Here is an 18123-nt window from a genome sequence, read left to right on the forward strand (position 1 = left end):
AGCTGTGTGTCCCCACAGAGAGCCCCCGTGGTGCCCCAGGATACCCAGGGACAGAGCCACCCCTCTGTTGTTCTGGCAGAGAGGGGCAGGACACCTCGTGTGGGCATTTTCCATGGAGCTGGCAAACGCCTGGCTGAGCTCTCTGGCTGTGTCTGCCCAGGCTCAGCCCCATCTGTGGTGCTCAGGCAGGGAAGCTGTGATGCTGCTTCTCAGAAGCCATCGGGTTTGACCTGTTCTGCAGTCACAGGCTGGTTTTTCACAGAAGGATGAAGCAGGCATTAGCATGTGATGTGAGACTTGGTTGGGTTCCTCCTTCTGCCTGAGGCTTTCTGTCTGACCATGACGAAGTTGCTTTACTTTTCTATCTTTACAATGAAGATGGTATCTCAGGCCCTGAGGGAGGGTAAGAGTGCTGGAGAGTGCTGTGTGCACATCAAAGAGTGCTCCTTCTCTGCAGCAGGGCTGGGAAGCTTCTTACCCCATTGAAAGCTGTCCTGCAGCCTCCCTCTTTTGAAGTGCTTTTTTTGAGCTGGGTTTCATACAAGGCAAGAGCCTGCAGCTGTACCTTGTCCTGAACCCCACATACAAAGCCAGGCCTTGCTCTCATCCAAAGCACAGTCTGGTTGGTGGCTAGCATTTATTTAAATTGCTGTGAAGTGCCTTGGCTAGTGAGCAACAGAAGTGTTCTCTTGACAGAACATTAGCTTTAATATATTAAAACTTACAAGTTGCTCAGAGCACAACTGTGCCATGACTTGCAATGGGTGCCCTCCCCTCTCCTTTCCATTTGTTATTTATGCCTGAGTTGATGTGACAGCTACTGGGATTTCCCTCAGCCTGACAGGTGACAGAGCCATCACATCTATTTTTGATGTGGCACATGCTTTCCTTTAATCATGTAAACAATAAATATGCCCTGAACTCTTTCTAATTTGGACCTGATCTTCAGAGAAGGGATAAAGCCAAGCCTGTTTCAGCTCCAGCAACACAGCTCCACACCCTTTAACACTCTCAGGTGCTCCTGGGTGCTGTTGGACCCCACAGTCTGCATGGCCAAGGCTGGGCAAGGGCTCACAGCAGCACGTGTGTCCCCCTGGATGGCTGGTGGCAGCTGGGCTGCCCTGAGCAGAGGGACAGGCTGGGGTGATGTGGTGTCATGGCATGGGCTTACACCACGTGGGCACCCAGCAGACACTTTTACTGTTGCTGGGGATTAGTGGCTTCCAGGACACAGCTCGGGGGTTTAATTTCCTAAGCAGCAAGAAAAGGGGAATCTGTCACTAAGCACAGGAACACACAGGACACAGGAGTGCTTCTGGCTGTGACGTGAGGCTGTTTAGGAATTGCCAGTCTGGCTCCCAGTCTGCCCAAACAATCAAGAGTCAGTACTGGGAGCTACAGGGCAAACAGGCTCTGCCTCTTGCTGTGCTGGGAACAGAACAATGCAGGGACACGTGATTGCTGGGCTAAGGCATCCACAATGAGCAGCCAATGCATCATGCTGGGCAGGAGGCCATAGACCAAAGTTTATAAAGCTTTATTAAACATTTTGAACAGCTGTGCAATGAACAAACAATACTCTGGAAGTTTCACAACCTCGTAGCTTGAACTGCCTCAGGACAGCAACAGCCATTTCTGCTGCTCTCCACCAGAAGACTGAAGGAAAGACAAACAGATGGCAAAGGGGAGGGAAACCTTCAAAGTTTAGAGGTAAGTGTTTTGTGCCAACCTCTAAGGCTTCTCACAAACCAACCTCTGCCCCAGGCTGTAGACCCATCATCACCCTGGATTCTTGACATCCTTCTGCCAGGGAAGCTGGAGACATCAGGCATTTTCCAGCCTCTGCCCTTCTCTAGTCAGTAGCACCAGCACCTTCTGTCACCTCTGGCCCAAACCCATCATCTCTGAAATGGCTGAAGCATTTACTGCTTCAAGCCATGCCCCCACCTCATGGATCCCCTCCTGCCCTGCCCACACCCAGCCTTTTGGGGTAACATGAGTTCTGTAGGGTAAAGTTCACAGTGGCTTCCAAAACCCTGTGTCTTGCAGCATGCTGGTTCTTTCTCCCAATGGTCAATACCTTGGTAAACCCAGGACATGGAGGAGGAGGGGAAGAGAGAGTCTCTACTGCCTGTGAGGCTTTATAAAAGCAGCAGCATAAGTGAGGCTTTCAGGCTGGGATCTCAGAGCAAAGAGTTCAGAAAGCACTTGGGCAGTGCACACATCTCTTTGGCAGGCTGAGCAGGAGGAGATGACTCAACTGCCTCTGGCTCCAGCAGCTTTTGGCCAAGTCCATTTGTGAGCTGCTGCACTCTCCCTTGATCAGCAAGGTGGGAAGGCTGGCTCCCCACAAAGAGAGACTGAGAGAATCCTGTAGCTATTCAAGCAGGATCAGAGGGCCAAGAGCCCTGAGTTAGACCACCATGGCCTAATGCAGACAAGTGACACACAACCCCAGCACTCCCAGCTGGGCAGGGACCAGCAGTTCAGGCTTCCAGCAGTTCTCAGTTGAGGGCTGGTGTCTGCTCCCGGTGATACGGGAAAGAAAAAGAAAGACTCCTGCTCCTGAAAAAGCAGGTGGTGCTGCCAGAGTTCACACAGTAAACGAGTCGATTTCACAGGCAGAGCGGGAAGAATCTGCCACTCCAGTCCACGCACAGTTACAGGAAATAGGTTGTCCTTACTCCAGTCCCACACCCAACACCCCCCTCCTCCCCAGGCCCACCCCTTTTTTAAAAATCAAAACAAGAGCCCTCAGCAGACTGGAAGATTATGATTTTCTAGGTGCCCACTATGCTGGGGTCGTGAGCTGATTCTGGTAACTGGGATCCTGTGCAGTGGTACAAGAAGCAGTTCCCCAGCAGCTGTAGCAGATGAGGAATAGAGCTGCCAGGAAGACCAAGGCACAAATTGTGCAAGGTTTGCGTTCCAGGAGAAAACTGAGCAGGTAGAATCCCATGAACATCGAGTGACTGAACCACAAGGCTGGGTTCAGGGGCTTGGGTATGAGCAGGACAGGTAGCAACCACTGCAGGCAGTACATGGTGGCTGGCTGGGGCCTCGTGGGCAGCAGCAGGCAGATGTGCTCCAGAACAGGCTCCAGCAACTCCTCCCGAGGGCAGGCTGCTCTGCAGGAAGAAGGAAATGTCAGACTCTCAGAGAAATGAAGGGAAAAAAATCAACTGACATGCTTCTAAAGCTTCATTTACTCCCAAGCATCATTGGCTGATGGTTGAACTCCCAGTACTAAATCCTTGGAGCTGGTGGAAAGGTTCCTGCTTTCTGAACCACTCAGCTGGGGTCAGGATCAGCTAATGCTGGTACAGAAGTGTATCCTGTGTGCTCTGTTCCTCAGGCCTTTATCCAGGCCAACAAGTGAGACCCTTTTAGCACAGTGCAGGAACAGAAAGGGAGAGGTGGAAATGGGAAACAAGCTGCCACAACCTTCCCTACACACACTGATCCAAGACAGCCCAAAGGCTTGAGTGATGATATAAAGAAATGCAATTGAAGGGTGATCATTATTTGGTGCTACAGAGAAGTGTTAAGGAAGCATTTGTGTAAGGAATTGCTCTGCACACAAACAATAAAGTGTTCCAGCAGGACAGCACCAAATCAGCTACACATCAAGGTACCCAGGAAAGCCCCAGCAGTGTCCAGGCTGTAAAACAAAGGGGAGGACAGTCCCAGCTTAAAGATTTATAATCCTTGCCAAACAGCTAAAGTCAGATAAGATGAAGTATGTGAATAGATCAAATGGGGGGACAGGCTCAGAATGGCAATTTCCATTAAGTGCTGTAAACACAGGATTTCCTGACTTGGATTATTATAAAACCCTCTGGAAACTGGGCTTTAAGGGCTTTCCTAGGCAGGGATGGCAGCACACTGCAAGTCCAGAAAACCTGCTCCTACCTTTAGCAACCCCCTCAATGACATTAAATGTGTGCTCTTTTGAGGCACTACAAACCCCTTCAAGAATTTCAAATGGCTTTAAAAACAATCAATGCCTCACCCCCACCAAGAGGAGTCTGCTGGGGACAGCTGCTTGCAGAAAGCCTTGTGTCTGCAATTACTCAATGGAGCAGTGCTCCCTCAGAAGGATGAAGGGCTCAGCCCAGCCTGTCAGGATTACAGCTGGGGGTGGGAAGGTTAGTAGGATGAAGGAGTGAGAATGTAAACAAACAGCACATTCCACCGGCTCCTGTTGGCAGGAGAAGGGATTTCCTGGCAAAGGGAGAGAGAATGAGGGATTGCAGAGAAAAGCCAAGAGAAAACCACAGGAGGTTCTCTTCCAAAACAACACTGAGGTCAGACTTGTCTCGCAGGTAGCAATGGGCTCTGCTGTCAGCAGCAGGAAATGCTGCCATCCTGAGCAGCACCATCTATTTTAATTTAATGTTAGTAGGAAAATGCAGGCAAACATCTCCACCAGCACAAACATTATGTGGGGAAAGTACATTGTGCTGGTGCTCCTGCAAGGGAGTGCTCTCCTGCAGAGAGAGCAGCTGGAGTTCAATTAGTAAAACTAAGCTGCAGCTCAGTAGCCAAAGAGTAAGGAAAAAGTTATTTTATGCTGCAATACAGATAAAGCCAAGTCACAGGAATACAGCTCCCAGTGTTAGTCCTGTTTTAGGCAGGTCACTCATTCACATCTTTAAGGGCAAGTCTAGTCCCAAGCCTTTTCTCCCATCTGTAAACTGGAATCAGCTATTACTCATTTCATAACAAAACATGCTGCCTGCTTGCCTTTGTGAATTGCTCGGATGTCTCTGGAGTAAACAATACCACAGAAGTACTAGAGAACTTTTTTGCAAGGGGAAGAATGGAGAGAAAAAAATCTAACAACAAATATTTGAACAGGAAGGTAACCAAACCCCATCACCCAAGTTTACAATTCACTGAATTGAAAGTTCATTTAGTAAAGTTTTACTAAATCAATGATCTGCAGCTGCCTTAATCCTCCTGAAATGTTCCCTTCTTGAAGCTTCCTGCATTTTTTTTCTCACAAGTGCTCCAAACACCAAGCATTAAAAATAAGTGCCTAAAAAACCATGTTATGTTTTTGCCAGATCCAGTTGCAACAGCTTGACTTCTGTGGCAATTTGTGTCAGCTGTTCTCAAAACTTTAGTTTAAAGTGCCTACTTTGCTTTGGGTTTCTGTATCCAGAGTATAGAAATGGGTAAAGAATGTGTCTGTTAAGTAGCAAAAGGCTGAAACAAAGAACTAGAATTTTTCAGAACTAATGTCACAAATCTCTCAGCTTTAATAGGTCTTATATCACTCTTGAGCCTTTAGCCCCAAACCTTACAACTGACTACAGTTAGAAAATAATTATAATTTGTGTTGTAGCTACACTTTGTACTTCATGGTCTGGCATCCTCACTCCTACAATGCTCTTAACCATAACACTCTAAATACTGAATTAATTTTAAGTGTCTAAGCTTTACTTGAGCACTTCCTACAAACACAAAGCCACCTCACAACAAGTTACTCATTTTTAAATATTAGTATTTCCTGCAAGAACCAGTTGCTTGTAGCAATCAATGCAACCACTGCAGAATAAAGAACCATTTAATAGTAGTTATTCTTACTATGAAATTTCAATGCCAATGCCCTTCAACCTGCAAACCTCTTGGATTTCTGCCAAATGCAGCCATTCAAACAGCTGCTCTTTGTGTCTGTAGTCAGTTTGCTTTTATTCTCAGGAGTCCCTTCACTACCAAGCAGTTAAAGGATGAGGATCCTCTGCTGTATCCCACAGCTGATCCTAGAGTACTTACTACAGGAGGCTGCCACAGCTCTGTGTCCCTCAAGGGACTCCCCACCAGTAAGCAATGTGCTCTTCATTAGAGATTCTCTGTACAGCTGGCACTGAGTCCTCTTTACACTCTATTGATCCAAGAGAAACAGCACCTCCTGTATCAGCCCTTCACTGAGCAGGGAACATTCTCCTTCGTGCCCAGGACAGGCAGATCCTTCCAGAAGCCACAACAATATTTGGTTTTGCCTGGTTTCTCAAGCAAGGTGAAATTTGCAAATTAAAGATTCCTCCCTTGTTGTGTTTGTCCCCTTCTCACAACCCAAGCCAAAGATTACCATGTTCCAGAGCAAATAATAACCTGTCACCCAACAGGACTGGTTTCACAACTGCATCCTGTTTTCCCTCAGCCAGCTGCTCTTGTTCTCCCCTGCCTGACTCACCTCTTGCCTCAGCCAGCCCCATGTCCCACTGTCCCCAAACCTGCCCCTCATGTCACCTGATTTGGTGGCCACACATGTTTACCTGACAGCTCCTTCCCACTTCCTCCTTTCACCCTCCACAGCTCTTGCAGCCACTTGAACTCCCTTCAGACCCCTCAGCAGCAGAGCTGGAGATGCTCCCACTGTGTCCCAGGCTGATCTCCACGTGCTGCCAGAGCCTCTCCTGTTCCTGCAGGCAGAGGAGCAGCCAGGGGAGGTTCCCTGCACACCTCCTTAATAAGCAAGCACCAGCACTTCTCCACATGCTTATTAGCTGGCTTCCATTGCACTGCCAGCCCTCCCTGCTGTCATCTTCCCTCCCAAAAACATTCAGGTCCTACTGGTGTGTGTTTGTGCGGAGGATTTTGGAATTCCAGTGCAAAGGCAGCAGCAGACCTTTCCCAAGCAGAAACAAAATCTCAATAATGACAGGTCTAGAGTGAGCAGCACAGAGCACTGCTCTGCAATGGATCAGTCACGTTTTGGAATAAATCCATGTGAGGAGCTAGCAAGCTGTTCCTTCATATTCTACACCCTAACTCAGCAATCAACACACTGAGAGGTGTTCCTACACCACAGGTTGGCACATCAGTGTGTCAATACCAAGTCTGTACCTTTCTCAAGAACATTTGAATTCTTTAACAGTCCATTTACTCTGCAAGGGGAGAATAATCAGGCAGCTTTCCCTAAGCACTTCAAGGGTAAGCTTGTTCAGCCCTTACAAAGGCAGCCTTTAAGCCAGTGCTGTCCACACAGAACTCCCCCAGCAGATGCTACAGAAAGAGAGGCTGAGTGCTGAAAGGTCTCAATAAAACACTGAGTAACCTTTTTATTGGGGCGTGCTGCTATCATCCTCCCCCTTTCCCAGAAGCTGAAATCTCTGCTTGTGATGAAAAGCCACACTGGTTAGATGAAAGTCTCTCGAGTCATCCAGTGCATATAAACTGAAGAGGAAGGCTCAGGGATGTGTTTCTCACCTGTCTGCTTAAAATGGTTTTAACCAAAAACCCTGTCACAAATACCAACTGATGTGAGTGGGCAGTGCTTCACACCAACTCAAATATCACACAGCACCAAAACAGCTGCTGAAAAATACACAACAGCTAAAGCACTGGGACAAAAAGAGAGCTGAAGAACTATCAAGTGACAAGTTGGAAGAGTTCAGCTAAGAAAAGCAACAGCACACCAGCTTCCCAGATGCCAACCCTCTGTCGTAAACCCAAGAACCATAACTGCTCAAACTTTAAGACCTATTTGCAGCAGGGATTAACTTCACTAGGGTTTTTTTTTTAGCCTTGCCACTATTATTTCAATTTTTTTAAAAGCTTTATCTGCTGGTATGACTCAGCTGGAAAGAGTGAGTCTGTACTTTTTGGCAAAGGCCTTAGCCTAGTCTTGGATCATGCCTTGGACACTTTGTGTAGAGTCAGAAATGGTGCAATATAATCACAACAGCTTCCAAAAAGAGCAACAAATCCTTTACTAACCAAGCCTTGGGGTTAGTATTCTGATTTGTCACGCTAGACAAGTTGCCAAAGCAACTCACTTGGTGAAAAGTGGAGGCTCTCTGTTGAGCCACTCTTGTCACCACCTCCAAAGCTGCCTCTCAGCTCCATTCCTGATGGGAATGGATGAGCTTTTGTCCAGAAGATACCCACTCCATCTGCAATGCAATGCCCTCACAGCACCAGGGTGAATCCTTCCCCACCCATGAGCAGGAAGGCAGAGGAGAGATCCAAACTAAAACTAATTGTTTTTCTCAGAGAGCTTGGAATGGGCCTGGAAATCATCAGGAATCAGAGGAGCAGAAGATTAAGTCAGCCAGCTCTGTGATGGGAAGAGATGTCAGCAGCCACAGCTGTCATCTGAAGTATTACTACTTCCATTTGGACTAATTCATTTCTTTTCAGAGGTCCTCATTCCCACCTTCAGCCTTTATCTAACTGCCACAGATTACAACTTCCAGCCCAATTCCAAGTTCCCTGAGAAAAGGAGTTTTAATTTGGAGCACTTTTCTACCTTTTGTGCCTTCAGCAGGCTTCAAAGGTCCAAATACAGCCTGGTAAGAGTGAGTTTTCTGCATCTCAGATGAGGAAAGGCAGAAATGCTGCTTGGGCAGCCATGAGGAGTTATGATCTCCTACAGTCTGGAAAGACAAAGGTTACTGCACTACAGTATGACAGTACTTGCAAGGTCCATTGAAATGTTTCAGTACCAATGAAGTATGGGAGAGTTCAGCATGCTGTGGACTGTATTTAGAGCTCGTTTTTCCTCTTCTCTTGCACTCGCATGTCTGGGATATCATGAGCAATGTTCGTATGACAGCACAGCTTGTAAACTCACTTTGTAGCTGGCTCAAAGCACGTATGGGTGCTCGGGGAGGGTGCCTGGCTGGGCACAACAGTCTGTATCCACAGACCATCACAGAATACCCCGGGTTGGAAGGGACCCCCAGGGCCCATCCCGTCCAGCTGCCTGCACAAAAGCTTGTCAGAGCATTGTGCTGCCCTGGGGAGGAACGGGCCCGGCTTTCCTTTCAGAAGGCGCTAACGAGAGCTGGAGACGTTCGCGGCCGAGAGCAGCAGGGAGGGAGGGAGGGCACACAGTGCTGTTATTTCCATGCTGGCACCGAGCTCGGGGTCGGTTGAAGCCTCTCCCATCCCGGCGCACTCAGAGCTCCGAGCGCGGGGCTCCTCGGCCGGGGCAAACCTTCCCCCTTTCCCCCGGCCGAGCCCCGGAGCCCGCGGCGCTGCCCGCTCCGCCAGCCCCGCCGCTGGGCCCCGGCCCGTACTCACCGCCTCACGCCGCCATCCCGGGGCCGCCCCGAGGAAGGAGGGAGAAGCCTGCCAGGCCTCCCCAGGCGGCCGGGCGGCTGTCCCCGGGAGCGGGGCTGTCCCCGGAGCGCTCTCGGCCGCGGGGCGCTGCTGCTGCCGCTGCTGCTCGGCCGGCGGGGCGGGGGCGCGGGCAGCGGCCGCTCCTCAGGCGGGTCCGGGCAGCCCCGCGCGGCGGCTGCTGCGCCTGCGCGCACGGCGCTGCGCCTGCGCACGGCGGGGCGGCGCTGGGAGCCGGCCCCGGCCGGATTCGCGTTTTGTGAAGAGATTTTTGTGTTTGTGGGCGCTTGTATTGAGCCGCGTTTGGGCTGTTCGGCCTGGGGAAGAGGAGGCTGAGGGGGAGAGCTCAGCGGTGCTTGCAGCTCCCTCACGAGGGGCAGCTCGGGTCTCTTGGCTCTCACGAGCACGGACAGGAGCCGAGGGAATGAATGGCCTGAAGCTGGGTCAGGGCAGGGTTAGGCTGGGTATTAGGAAAGGATTTTCATTCTGAGGGGTGGTCACAGCCCTGAGCCTGTCTGAGTTCTAGAGGCGTTTGGACACCGCTCTCAGGCACAGGGTGGATTCCTGGGGTGTCCTGTGCAGGGCCAGGAATTGGACTCGAGGATCCTGAGGGGTCCCTTCCAAGTCAGCATATTCCGTGGTTATTATTCCATTGTGTTTGCATGGTCCATTGCACCTTGTGCTGTGCTGCCTCAGAGCCACGGAGGACAGCGGGGCTGGGCAGGGACCACTGCAGGGCATCCCTCCCGGCCATCCCTCCAGGTCCCTGCTCTGCTGGGTCCCCTGGAGCACAGTGCTCTGGATTGTGTCCATGGGAATATTTCAGTGCAGCCTGTTCCCTGCAGTAAAGTTCTTCATGTCCAGATGAAACTTCCAGTGTTCCTGTTACCTCATGCCACTGTTCAGCACCCTGGCTCCATCCTCACAACACCCTCCCTGCATCTGCGCACAGGCAGTGATAAGCTCCCTTCTCTGTTGTCTCTTCTCCAGCCTAAACAGCCCCAGCTCCCTCAATAAGAGAGATGCCATCCTCACAGCCCTCCCCTGATTCGCCTCGGAGAGCTCCGTGTCTCTCTGTACTGAGTAACCCAAGGAAAGAAGAAAAACAGTCCAAGAAAAACAAAACCAAAAACCCCAAAGACCAAGATTTGGCATTTTCACAACCATTTAAAACCCACCCAGCCACAGTTGCAGGGCCACCCACGTTTCCCACAGTTTTCCACTTGGCTGCCTGGGTATTTTTGATAGTTATGATAAGACCTGCTCTCCCAATGGCCCTTCAAGCATGTATCCAGCCTGGAACAATTTCCCTCTGCTCTGCCATTATTCTGGGCTGACCTTTTTATGGGGTGTTTAAAATTCCTGGTTTATGGCACTGCACAGGAATGGCCCTAAAGCCTTTGGCTGATGCCAGCTCTGATGGTTCATAGTAAAAATAACTACTGGATACCAGCTATGATTCCCACGGCACTCAGCGGGCTTTCAGGATCCCACCCAACACCAGCAGCGAGCAGGCTTCACCCAGGGACCTGGGCTGCTCCAGCACATGCTGCTGGTTGCATTTTGCAGGACTCACACTGGATCCAACTGATACAATTTGAGGTCTCCAAATCCTTTTGCAAACTGTTATGTGGACTGTCATGCCTAAGACTGCTGTGGGACCTGTGTACTTGCTTGGCTTTTGGTTGTAGTTCCAGCTTTCTATAAAGAAATTCCATTTTGCACTTGCAGCCTGGCTGGCCAGGGCTGTGAACTCTCAGCCCTGTGGCACCTTTTTCAGCAGGCAGGAACAGAGAGGGATCATCCAAAACTTGTATTTCAGCAGGCTCTGCAGGCCGCATGGAGCCATCCAGTGGAGTGGATCTGTAAGGAGCTGCAGAGTAAAAAGCATCTCTGGCTTGGAAGGGAAAGGTAATTCCAGGCTAGTGGGAACAGCTTGTTCTGTGCAGGACAGGAGGCCATGGGGTTTTTATGGCTTTTCTGTTCAAGCAGAAGCTTTTAAAGGACCTCTGGCTGTGCTCTGCTTTGGTTCTGGGCAGTATTTCTTCCAGTGATTTCCCTATCCTTTGTAAGATTGTCTGTTGCAATCACAAAAGCCACATCTGAGATGGAAAGGGTGTAGCCCTGAAAGCAGCAGTGTCAGAGGCCAAGCAGCACCACCACTGACCTCCCACTGCTCTGGGTGAACCACAAGGTGGTAATCTGTGTTTTGAGAAAATAACTGAGGAGCACAGTGGTGCCAGTGCTCCTGCATTCCCAGCCCAGGGCTGGCTGCAGCTCAGCTCTTGGGGTCTGCTGAGCCAAGGCTCCCCAAAGCTCCAGGGGCACTGTGGGTGCACAGGAGAATCCTGTGCTGTGGCAGAGGGCTGAGCAGGTGGAGGGTTTCAAAATCCTGCAAACAGAAGTTGTGAGCAAGAGCAGCTTTTTCCTGTGAAAGAAAATAAACCCTTGCTGTTGGTGAGGGGGCAGACATACCCTGTACCCAACAATTAATTTGCAAACTGGCTGCAATGTGGCCAAGTGTGACAGGACACATGTGTGAAACAAGGCAATTGTGAAAGGTGAGATGTTAGAGCAGATGAATCACTCTGATCTGCAGATCAAACCCCTTTGCCTGGTCTTGCCTGCATCAAATCCCAGCTGATCCAGGCAGTGTCCTACAGACCTGGCAACTCTGCCCATGAGCTGAGAAAGCAAAACCAACCAGGAGCAGCACAAACGTACAAAACACTCCAGTTTACTTCCAGCACCATTCCCAGCATGTAAGTTACACCTCTCCCAAACAGAAGTCTTTTACTTTTCCCAGTCCCACAGCAGTGCAGTTCAGTAGTCAATGGGCTTAGAGCCATTTCCCATCTTAGCAACGGAAGTGATCTCTTGGCTTACTGGATCCCAAAGAGAATTCCGGGCAGCAAAACATAACAAGCTGCTTCCATCAAGACAAGAGGCAGCAGTGCTCTGCTGTCTGTCTCCCACAGAGCCCCGCAGGCAGTGCTGGCTGCCCTGGCCCCTCTCAGAGTGGGGGCACCCCCCTGAATTTTCGGATGACGTTGGCCAGCCGCTTGGCCAGCCCGCCCCGGCTGGGCTCCTCCACGTGGAACGTTCTGGTCAGCAGGTTGTAGAAGGAGCCGTAGCACACGGCCACCACGGTGCAGGTGAGGCAGATGACGTTGTAGGGCATGCTGAAGTCTGGGGTTGGCAGGTTCACCAGCAGTGGCTCCGTGTACAGGCGCACAAAATAGCTGGAGCCGTCAGAGGAAGGAAACCTGGAGAGTTGGAGAAGGAAAGGCAAGGTCAGCCTGCACAGGACCTGTGTTTGTGCTCACCAGAGAAGATGAGAGCAGCCACAGCCTGCAGGTTGTGGCACAGCCCTGCTCCCCACACACTCACAGTGAGGTGAAGAGAGGGCTCTGCTCCACATCCATGTCCTTCATTGCAGTGACACTGGGCACCAGGGCACTGAGAACAGATGAGCTAAGGGGACAAACAACACACCAGTGTCAGCCCTGGCAGGAAAGACATCGCCAGAGACCTGGGCAGTAAGTCCTATGCAAAGCCCAGAAAGGGATGAGGAGCTGAGGAATGTCATTACCCAACATAAAAGCCATGATTGGGGTCAGGTGGGTACTCTGTCCACTTCAGCAAGGCCCTCTCAAACTGGATTGTGATCTTGGTGACGGAGTTGGCTGGCAGCTGGATCAGCATTTCCAAGAGGTGAGGCCGGCTCCGGTCCTGGGCTGGCTGGTAGTGGATGTAACCTAACCCCAAAGAGATTTCCACATTGGCACCAGGGGAACCTTGTCCCATCTCGCATTGCCTGGACATCTCCCATGAGGTGGGTGCTCCTGCTTCCACTGTCCTGAGAGTGGTTTTCTGGGCAAGTGAAGATGCACCCATAGCAAAAAGCATGTGTTAAAACTAAATTTAGCTGGCCTTTAAAGCTACTGACCCATGACGGTCAGGGATTCATAAGGAAAGGTATAAATGCAAAATAAAACCATATTATCAGTTTTAAATTGAGCTTCCTGTGCTACAAAAATTAATTCATGTTGGTTTAAACCCTTATTGGATTATCAAACACCATCCTTGTGCCTCTTATAAATAAAACTAATTTAATGGTCTCATCTGCTGTGAGCACTGAACTTGAGGCTAGGAAAACATCCTGAAATATTTTGTTTCACAATCCAGTTTCCCAGGGATCACTGGGACCTGAGGCAGGGATTAAACCACCTTTGGAATGAGCTGCTCATGCCAAGGGAATGGGGTGGCATGTGCTGCTTGGAGGGTTCACTCACTGGGCTTGTTCTCCTTCCCTTTGGTGATGATGGTGAGGGTGTGCACGTAGAGGCGCAGGTACCAGGGCACAGTCTCCAGCAGGATCACGGGGAAGGCTCGGTAGGGGTGGGTGTTGTAGATGAGGGTGCAGATCTCCCCGGTCTGCAGCCCGTACCCGCCCACGTAACGCTGAGCATGGAGCGTGGGAATGGGCATTTCCGCTGTGAAGAGCAAGGACAGCAGAGGGGGGATTTTCAGCCCTGGAGCCCTGGCCAGTGGTGCAGGTGAAGTGGAGTTCTGCTCACTCACAGCTGTCTTGGGGCCGCTTCCACTTCAGCTGCACATTGAGGCTGCGAGATGTGTTGAAGAGGGAGGGGCTCAGCAGGTCATAGACAGCGTAGGTTCTCCTGTCTCCCTGGACAATAGCTTCGTGTACTGATGTTGGAGGGGGGGACACTTCCAGCAGCTCCTTTTCCTGAGGAAAGCAAATGGACCATGAAAGGAAAAAGTGCCCCTTGAAGAAACTGGCAGCACTGAGCAAAGTCCCTCCAGGTAGCCCTGAGCTTTGCCACCCAACAGCCAGCTCTGTGCTCTTCCCTCAGCCCTGCTCAGAGCAAGAAAATCACCTCCCTGTGTTAGCCCCTGAGAGGCCAGGCCATGCAGAGGATGGAGGTGAGGATGTTTCAGAGCCACAAGAAGTGGCAGAACTGAGGGAGCAGGGGATGCTTTCTGGCCCATGAGCTTACCTTGTTCTTGGGGGAAATGTCAACGTAGACTTTGCTCTGCGATGCCAGAGGACACGTGTCAGTCAGCGTGCGAGAGAACATCTTAAAGAGGGACCAGTCTGTGGGAAGCAAGGTCAGCTGGCAGGTCAAGTGCTGCAGGCTGGGAGCACGCCAGCACAGCCACCACGCTTACCTTTCTTTCCTTGGCCACTGGAAAAGAAGTCAAAGACCACAGTGAGAGTCTGTCTGAGCTCCCAGGACATAGCCAGGCAGGAGGCATCCTGGACAAGAGACAAGCAGCTCTGATCACACCTTCTGGAGGGGGAGGACACCAGGATGGAGCTGGACCTCCACCAGGATTACAAGATTTCCATTGAGGTTACCAGAGGAGGAGGATGACAGCTGTGTTAGACACAGTGAACCCATCACAGGGTAGCTGAGCAAACCACTGTGATACCTTGCAATGTGACAAGGGGGCTTTGGATTTTCTCTTGGGGAGCTCAGGGAGGGAGCTGAGCCAGCACTTACCCTGCAGATGGGGCGGATGTGCACTGCCTGGGAGTGGTAACTGCTGTGGAACAGGCGCTCAGCCTTCAGCAGCACAGCCAGCCCAGCCTGCAGGGAACAGAGGAGAAACTCAGCCCTGCCCTGTCCTCTGCTCCCACCGAGAGAAAGCCCTGAGGGAACCTCCCAGTGCATGCTCCCACATTGCTGCTGGGAGCCCAGCTCCATCAGGAGTGGCCCCATTGGGCAGCAGGACTTGTCCTTACCTTTGAGCCACAAGGCAGCAGCTTCTTCCAAGGGGTGAGGTTCTCTGTGCAGACAACTTCCCTGGGCAGGACAGCGTAACGCAGGAGATGGTGATCTGTCCCTGGGCAGGGAGGGGCAGGAGAGAGGGCTGGGATTGCTACAGCCACGAGCACAGGAGCAGTGTTCCACCCCCAGTGTACCCGACATCCCACCACCCTCAGAGCATGCCTGAAATGCCAAGAGCTCCACCAGAAGTAGATCCCACTCTGTTCAGAGTGACTGGAAAGAATGGTAAGGATACGTCCTAGGAGATCTTGTTTTGTGAGTGCCTTAAATCCTGTAGTCCTCACTGTTTCATAAAACACTTTTCATAGAGACAGGTAAGGGCCTGGGAGCACCTGCCATGTATTACTTGTGAGTTTTCTCTGTTTAAAATCAAGTGTTGTTTGTAGGGAGAGGAAATCCTTCCTAGGAGAGGTTAATGGATGCTGTTGTACACACCCAGACCCAGAGTCATTACAGGACCTGCACTTGGAAGGCTGGCAGTGGCACAGGGCAGAACTAAAGTGAGAGAGCAGAGCCAGGCTCACCATTGACTAAACCCAGGGGTTTGAAGGATGCTGTTGGAATCACTGTGTTGGTCGAGTCAATGAAGTTGAGAGAAGCACAGAATATTCCCGAAAGGATGTTACTCAGTTCTTTCCAGGCTTTGTCAACACTGTGTGAGAAGAGACACCAGAGATTACTCAGCAGCTCAAATCCTTGAAACAACAAGTGTTAAGTCAGTAACATTCAGAAATGACCACACTGGGTTACCAAAGCTGCATGGAGAGTGCAGAGAGACTGCTGGGCTGGCATTCTCCAGCTCTCTTGGTATTTTATTCTGACACATCAGATCTGAGGGACACACAGCAGGGACACAAAACAAGGACTCACAGGCATCACACAGCCAAGGCACAGGGCGGCGGGCACAGCTGGTATGTGAGGAGAGAGGCCAGGGGAGCTGGGAGCACACAGGAGGTGATATGTGTGAATGGGGAAGGGGCTGTGAGGCCCACAGCAATGCCTTGGTGCAGCTCCAAAGGCTGACCCGGCCAGCAAACAAGGGATGGGACACTTGCAGGGAGGAGAGAGTTCTGTGAGTCCCCACAGGGCTGGTGTGCTCAGGGAGATGGTGACAGGTACTGGATGGGAGTCAAAGGAAGTGAGTCATGGATGAGAGGCCAAGATACAGCCCCACTGTATTAGCACAGCAAGGGTCCTGCAATCCACCCTGAACCCTCATCCCCCATGCTGTTGTACCCCAATGACACACACACCCACTGCTTGGTTAGATCAGTGTTATTTCTCTCTGTGCCATTGTTAAATGCTTGTCATCACACAGCCCACAGGGGAATTACTTGGGCCTTTAATGAACAGGGATTTGCCCTCAGCACCACATCCTGTTCTGTGAACAGATGGGGTATGTTCTGTGGGTTTTTAGAGCTACTCCTGGGCTCTTCTTTCCAGCAGACATTTTTCAACCCAGGAGGCCCACTCACACACCGTGGCTGCCTCAGGAGGGACAAACAACCGCTCCTGGGAGCAGTGGCCACAGAGGGGACCCAGAGTGACAGATGCGTGGCTGGGGTACCTACTCGGTGACCGTGGGCTGGAACCAGACCCAGAGCTCGGCGCCAGCGGGTGCCTGGAGGGGCGGCTGCCCCCAGTAGCGGGTGCGCCAGAAGCCCTGGGTGAGCGCGAGGTGCAGCTCCCGCACGCCCAGCGCTGCCACCAGCCGCCCCAGCGCCTTCGGGAAGAGCCTGTAGTGAGAGACTGCGGGCAGCGTCAGTCCCTGCCCCTCGCATCCCCGATCCCTTCCCGACATCAACCAGGGCCTGCCCCAACGCGACATCACCGGCACTGCCTCTGCTTGCGCCACCACACACAGCCCGATGGCGTCACGGCCCCGAGCCCTCCCGTGTGACGTCACCGCTCCGTCCCCACAGCCTCGCTCTGCCCCGTCCCTGCTCACCTCACCCCGCCTCTGACGTCATTCCCGCCCGTGACGTCATCGCTCGATGCAAACCATCACGTCACGCGGTCCCTCCGCGATAGCCCCGCTCCTGCGCACCGCCCCAACCAATAGCAGCGCGGTCCGCCCCCGTGCTAGCCAATAGCGACGCTGTCCGAACCCGCGCCGGCCAATAGCGGCGCGGTCCGCCCCGGCCGGGCCCGCCCTACCTGCGCCCCGCTGCAGGTCCGCGTCCCAGCGCGTGCGGAACTGGAAGGTGGCGGCCACATCGCCGGTGGGCAGCGGGCTCAGCAGCAGCTCCTCCCGCAGCGCGTCCCGCCGCTCCCGGCCCGCGTCCGCCCGCCCGGGCCCGGGCCCTGCCGCCGCCAGCAGCAGCAGCAGCAGCACGGCCGCCGCCATCCCACCGCCCGCCCCACCCCACGCCGCTTCCGCTTCCGCTTCCGCCGCGCCGGCAATGGCGGCGCTTCCGGGGGTGCCATGGAGACGCTGTGAGCGCCGGGCTGTCCCGGCCTGGCACCGGAGCCGCTGCACGGAGCGAGCACGGAGCCCCCGCGGGGAAAAGGAGAAGCGCCAGGGGGCTGTGCCTGAGCCTGCCCCAGCCCCGGAGCGAGCGCCAGCGCTCTCACAGAACCGCGGAAAGGACCCCAGGGGTGATCGCGGTTAACTCTGGCGCTGTGAGGGGGGATCGAGCGGCTCTCCGAGCGCTCCCTCCGCCACTCTGAAATCGGGGCTGAGGGGAGGCCCTGGCGCCGTCCCAGCTTGGGCGGCTCCCCCGGGGTGCCGCAGTTCGCTGCGAGGACTGTCCCTGTGCCCAGGTGGCTTCCAGTTCTCAGCCGTTCCCGCCGCCCTCTTTCGCTCCTCGGCTCCTTCCCGCAGGGCAGCGCCCATCTCCGGGTGCGGAGCCGTCCGGGAGCGCCCCGCTCCCACACCCGCCTGCCGGGGAAGGGAACGGCGGCCACAGCAGGACAGCGCCGGCGGTGACGGTCCGATGGCGCTCATAGCATCTCCGTTCTCCCCGTGATGATTTGAGTGTGGTGATTTGTTCCAGTAGGAAATAAGCATAGAAATTATAGCAACGTGTGGTTGCCACTTACCACAGCTGTTGTACGTTGTTGATTACCCACTTGCCCAGATCTTAGGTCCTCATGCAAGTTAACTTGGAACTGACAATGTTCAGTATTTGTGAAGAATAAGGAGTTACTTTATATCTCGTTTTCCCCCTCTTGCTAATTGGTGGCATCACACAAAACCAGAAAGTCAGCATGCCCAAAAAAAAAATAAAGGTAA

General features: G+C 52.6%; 2 protein-coding genes across 2 annotated transcripts; both read right to left on the reverse strand.

Annotated features, from left to right (window-relative positions):
- Positions 1–1518: 1518 nt before the first annotated feature.
- BLCAP (BLCAP apoptosis inducing factor) lies at positions 1519–9162 on the reverse strand. Its single transcript, XM_063172216.1, is given in 3 exon segments — positions 1519–2857; positions 2860–3128; positions 9037–9162. Coding segments are annotated over 2 exon segments (261 nt in total). The 5' UTR covers positions 3044–3128; positions 9037–9162; the 3' UTR covers positions 1519–2780.
- A 2631-nt stretch (positions 9163–11793) lies between these two features.
- PIGT (phosphatidylinositol glycan anchor biosynthesis class T) lies at positions 11794–17235 on the reverse strand. The gene is made up of 12 exons (XM_063172217.1): positions 17046–17235; positions 16460–16637; positions 15413–15540; positions 14843–14943; positions 14601–14687; positions 14266–14353; positions 14094–14191; positions 13657–13822; positions 13368–13568; positions 12665–12830; positions 12463–12546; positions 11794–12338 (listed from the first exon to the last, which is right to left on the reverse strand). Exons 1-12 carry the CDS (start codon positions 17233–17235, stop codon positions 12086–12088), a joined length of 1740 nt encoding a protein of 579 aa, XP_063028287.1. The 3' UTR covers positions 11794–12085.
- Between the last annotated feature and the right edge of the window lie 888 nt (positions 17236–18123).

Source organism: Melospiza melodia, chromosome 19 (assembly GCF_035770615.1).
Source record: "Melospiza melodia melodia isolate bMelMel2 chromosome 19, bMelMel2.pri, whole genome shotgun sequence".
NCBI lineage: Eukaryota > Metazoa > Chordata > Aves > Passeriformes > Passerellidae > Melospiza > Melospiza melodia.

What these genes read in the sequence shown, in the direction of transcription:
- PIGT (XM_063172217.1), bottom strand. Translation starts at nt 17,235, where the DNA reads ATGGCGGCGGCCGTGCTGCTGCTGCTGCTGCTGGCGGCGGCAGGGCCC. An exon ending in TTCCAGCCCACGGTCACCGA is followed by an intron (nt 15,541 to 16,459) that starts GTAGGTACCCCA and finishes CTTCTCACACAG; the next exon opens with TGTTGACAAAGCCTGGAAAG. An exon ending in AGCCCTCTCTTCACCTCACT is followed by an intron (nt 12,339 to 12,462) that starts GTGAGTGTGTGG and finishes CCAACTCTCCAG; the next exon opens with GTTTCCTTCCTCTGACGGCT.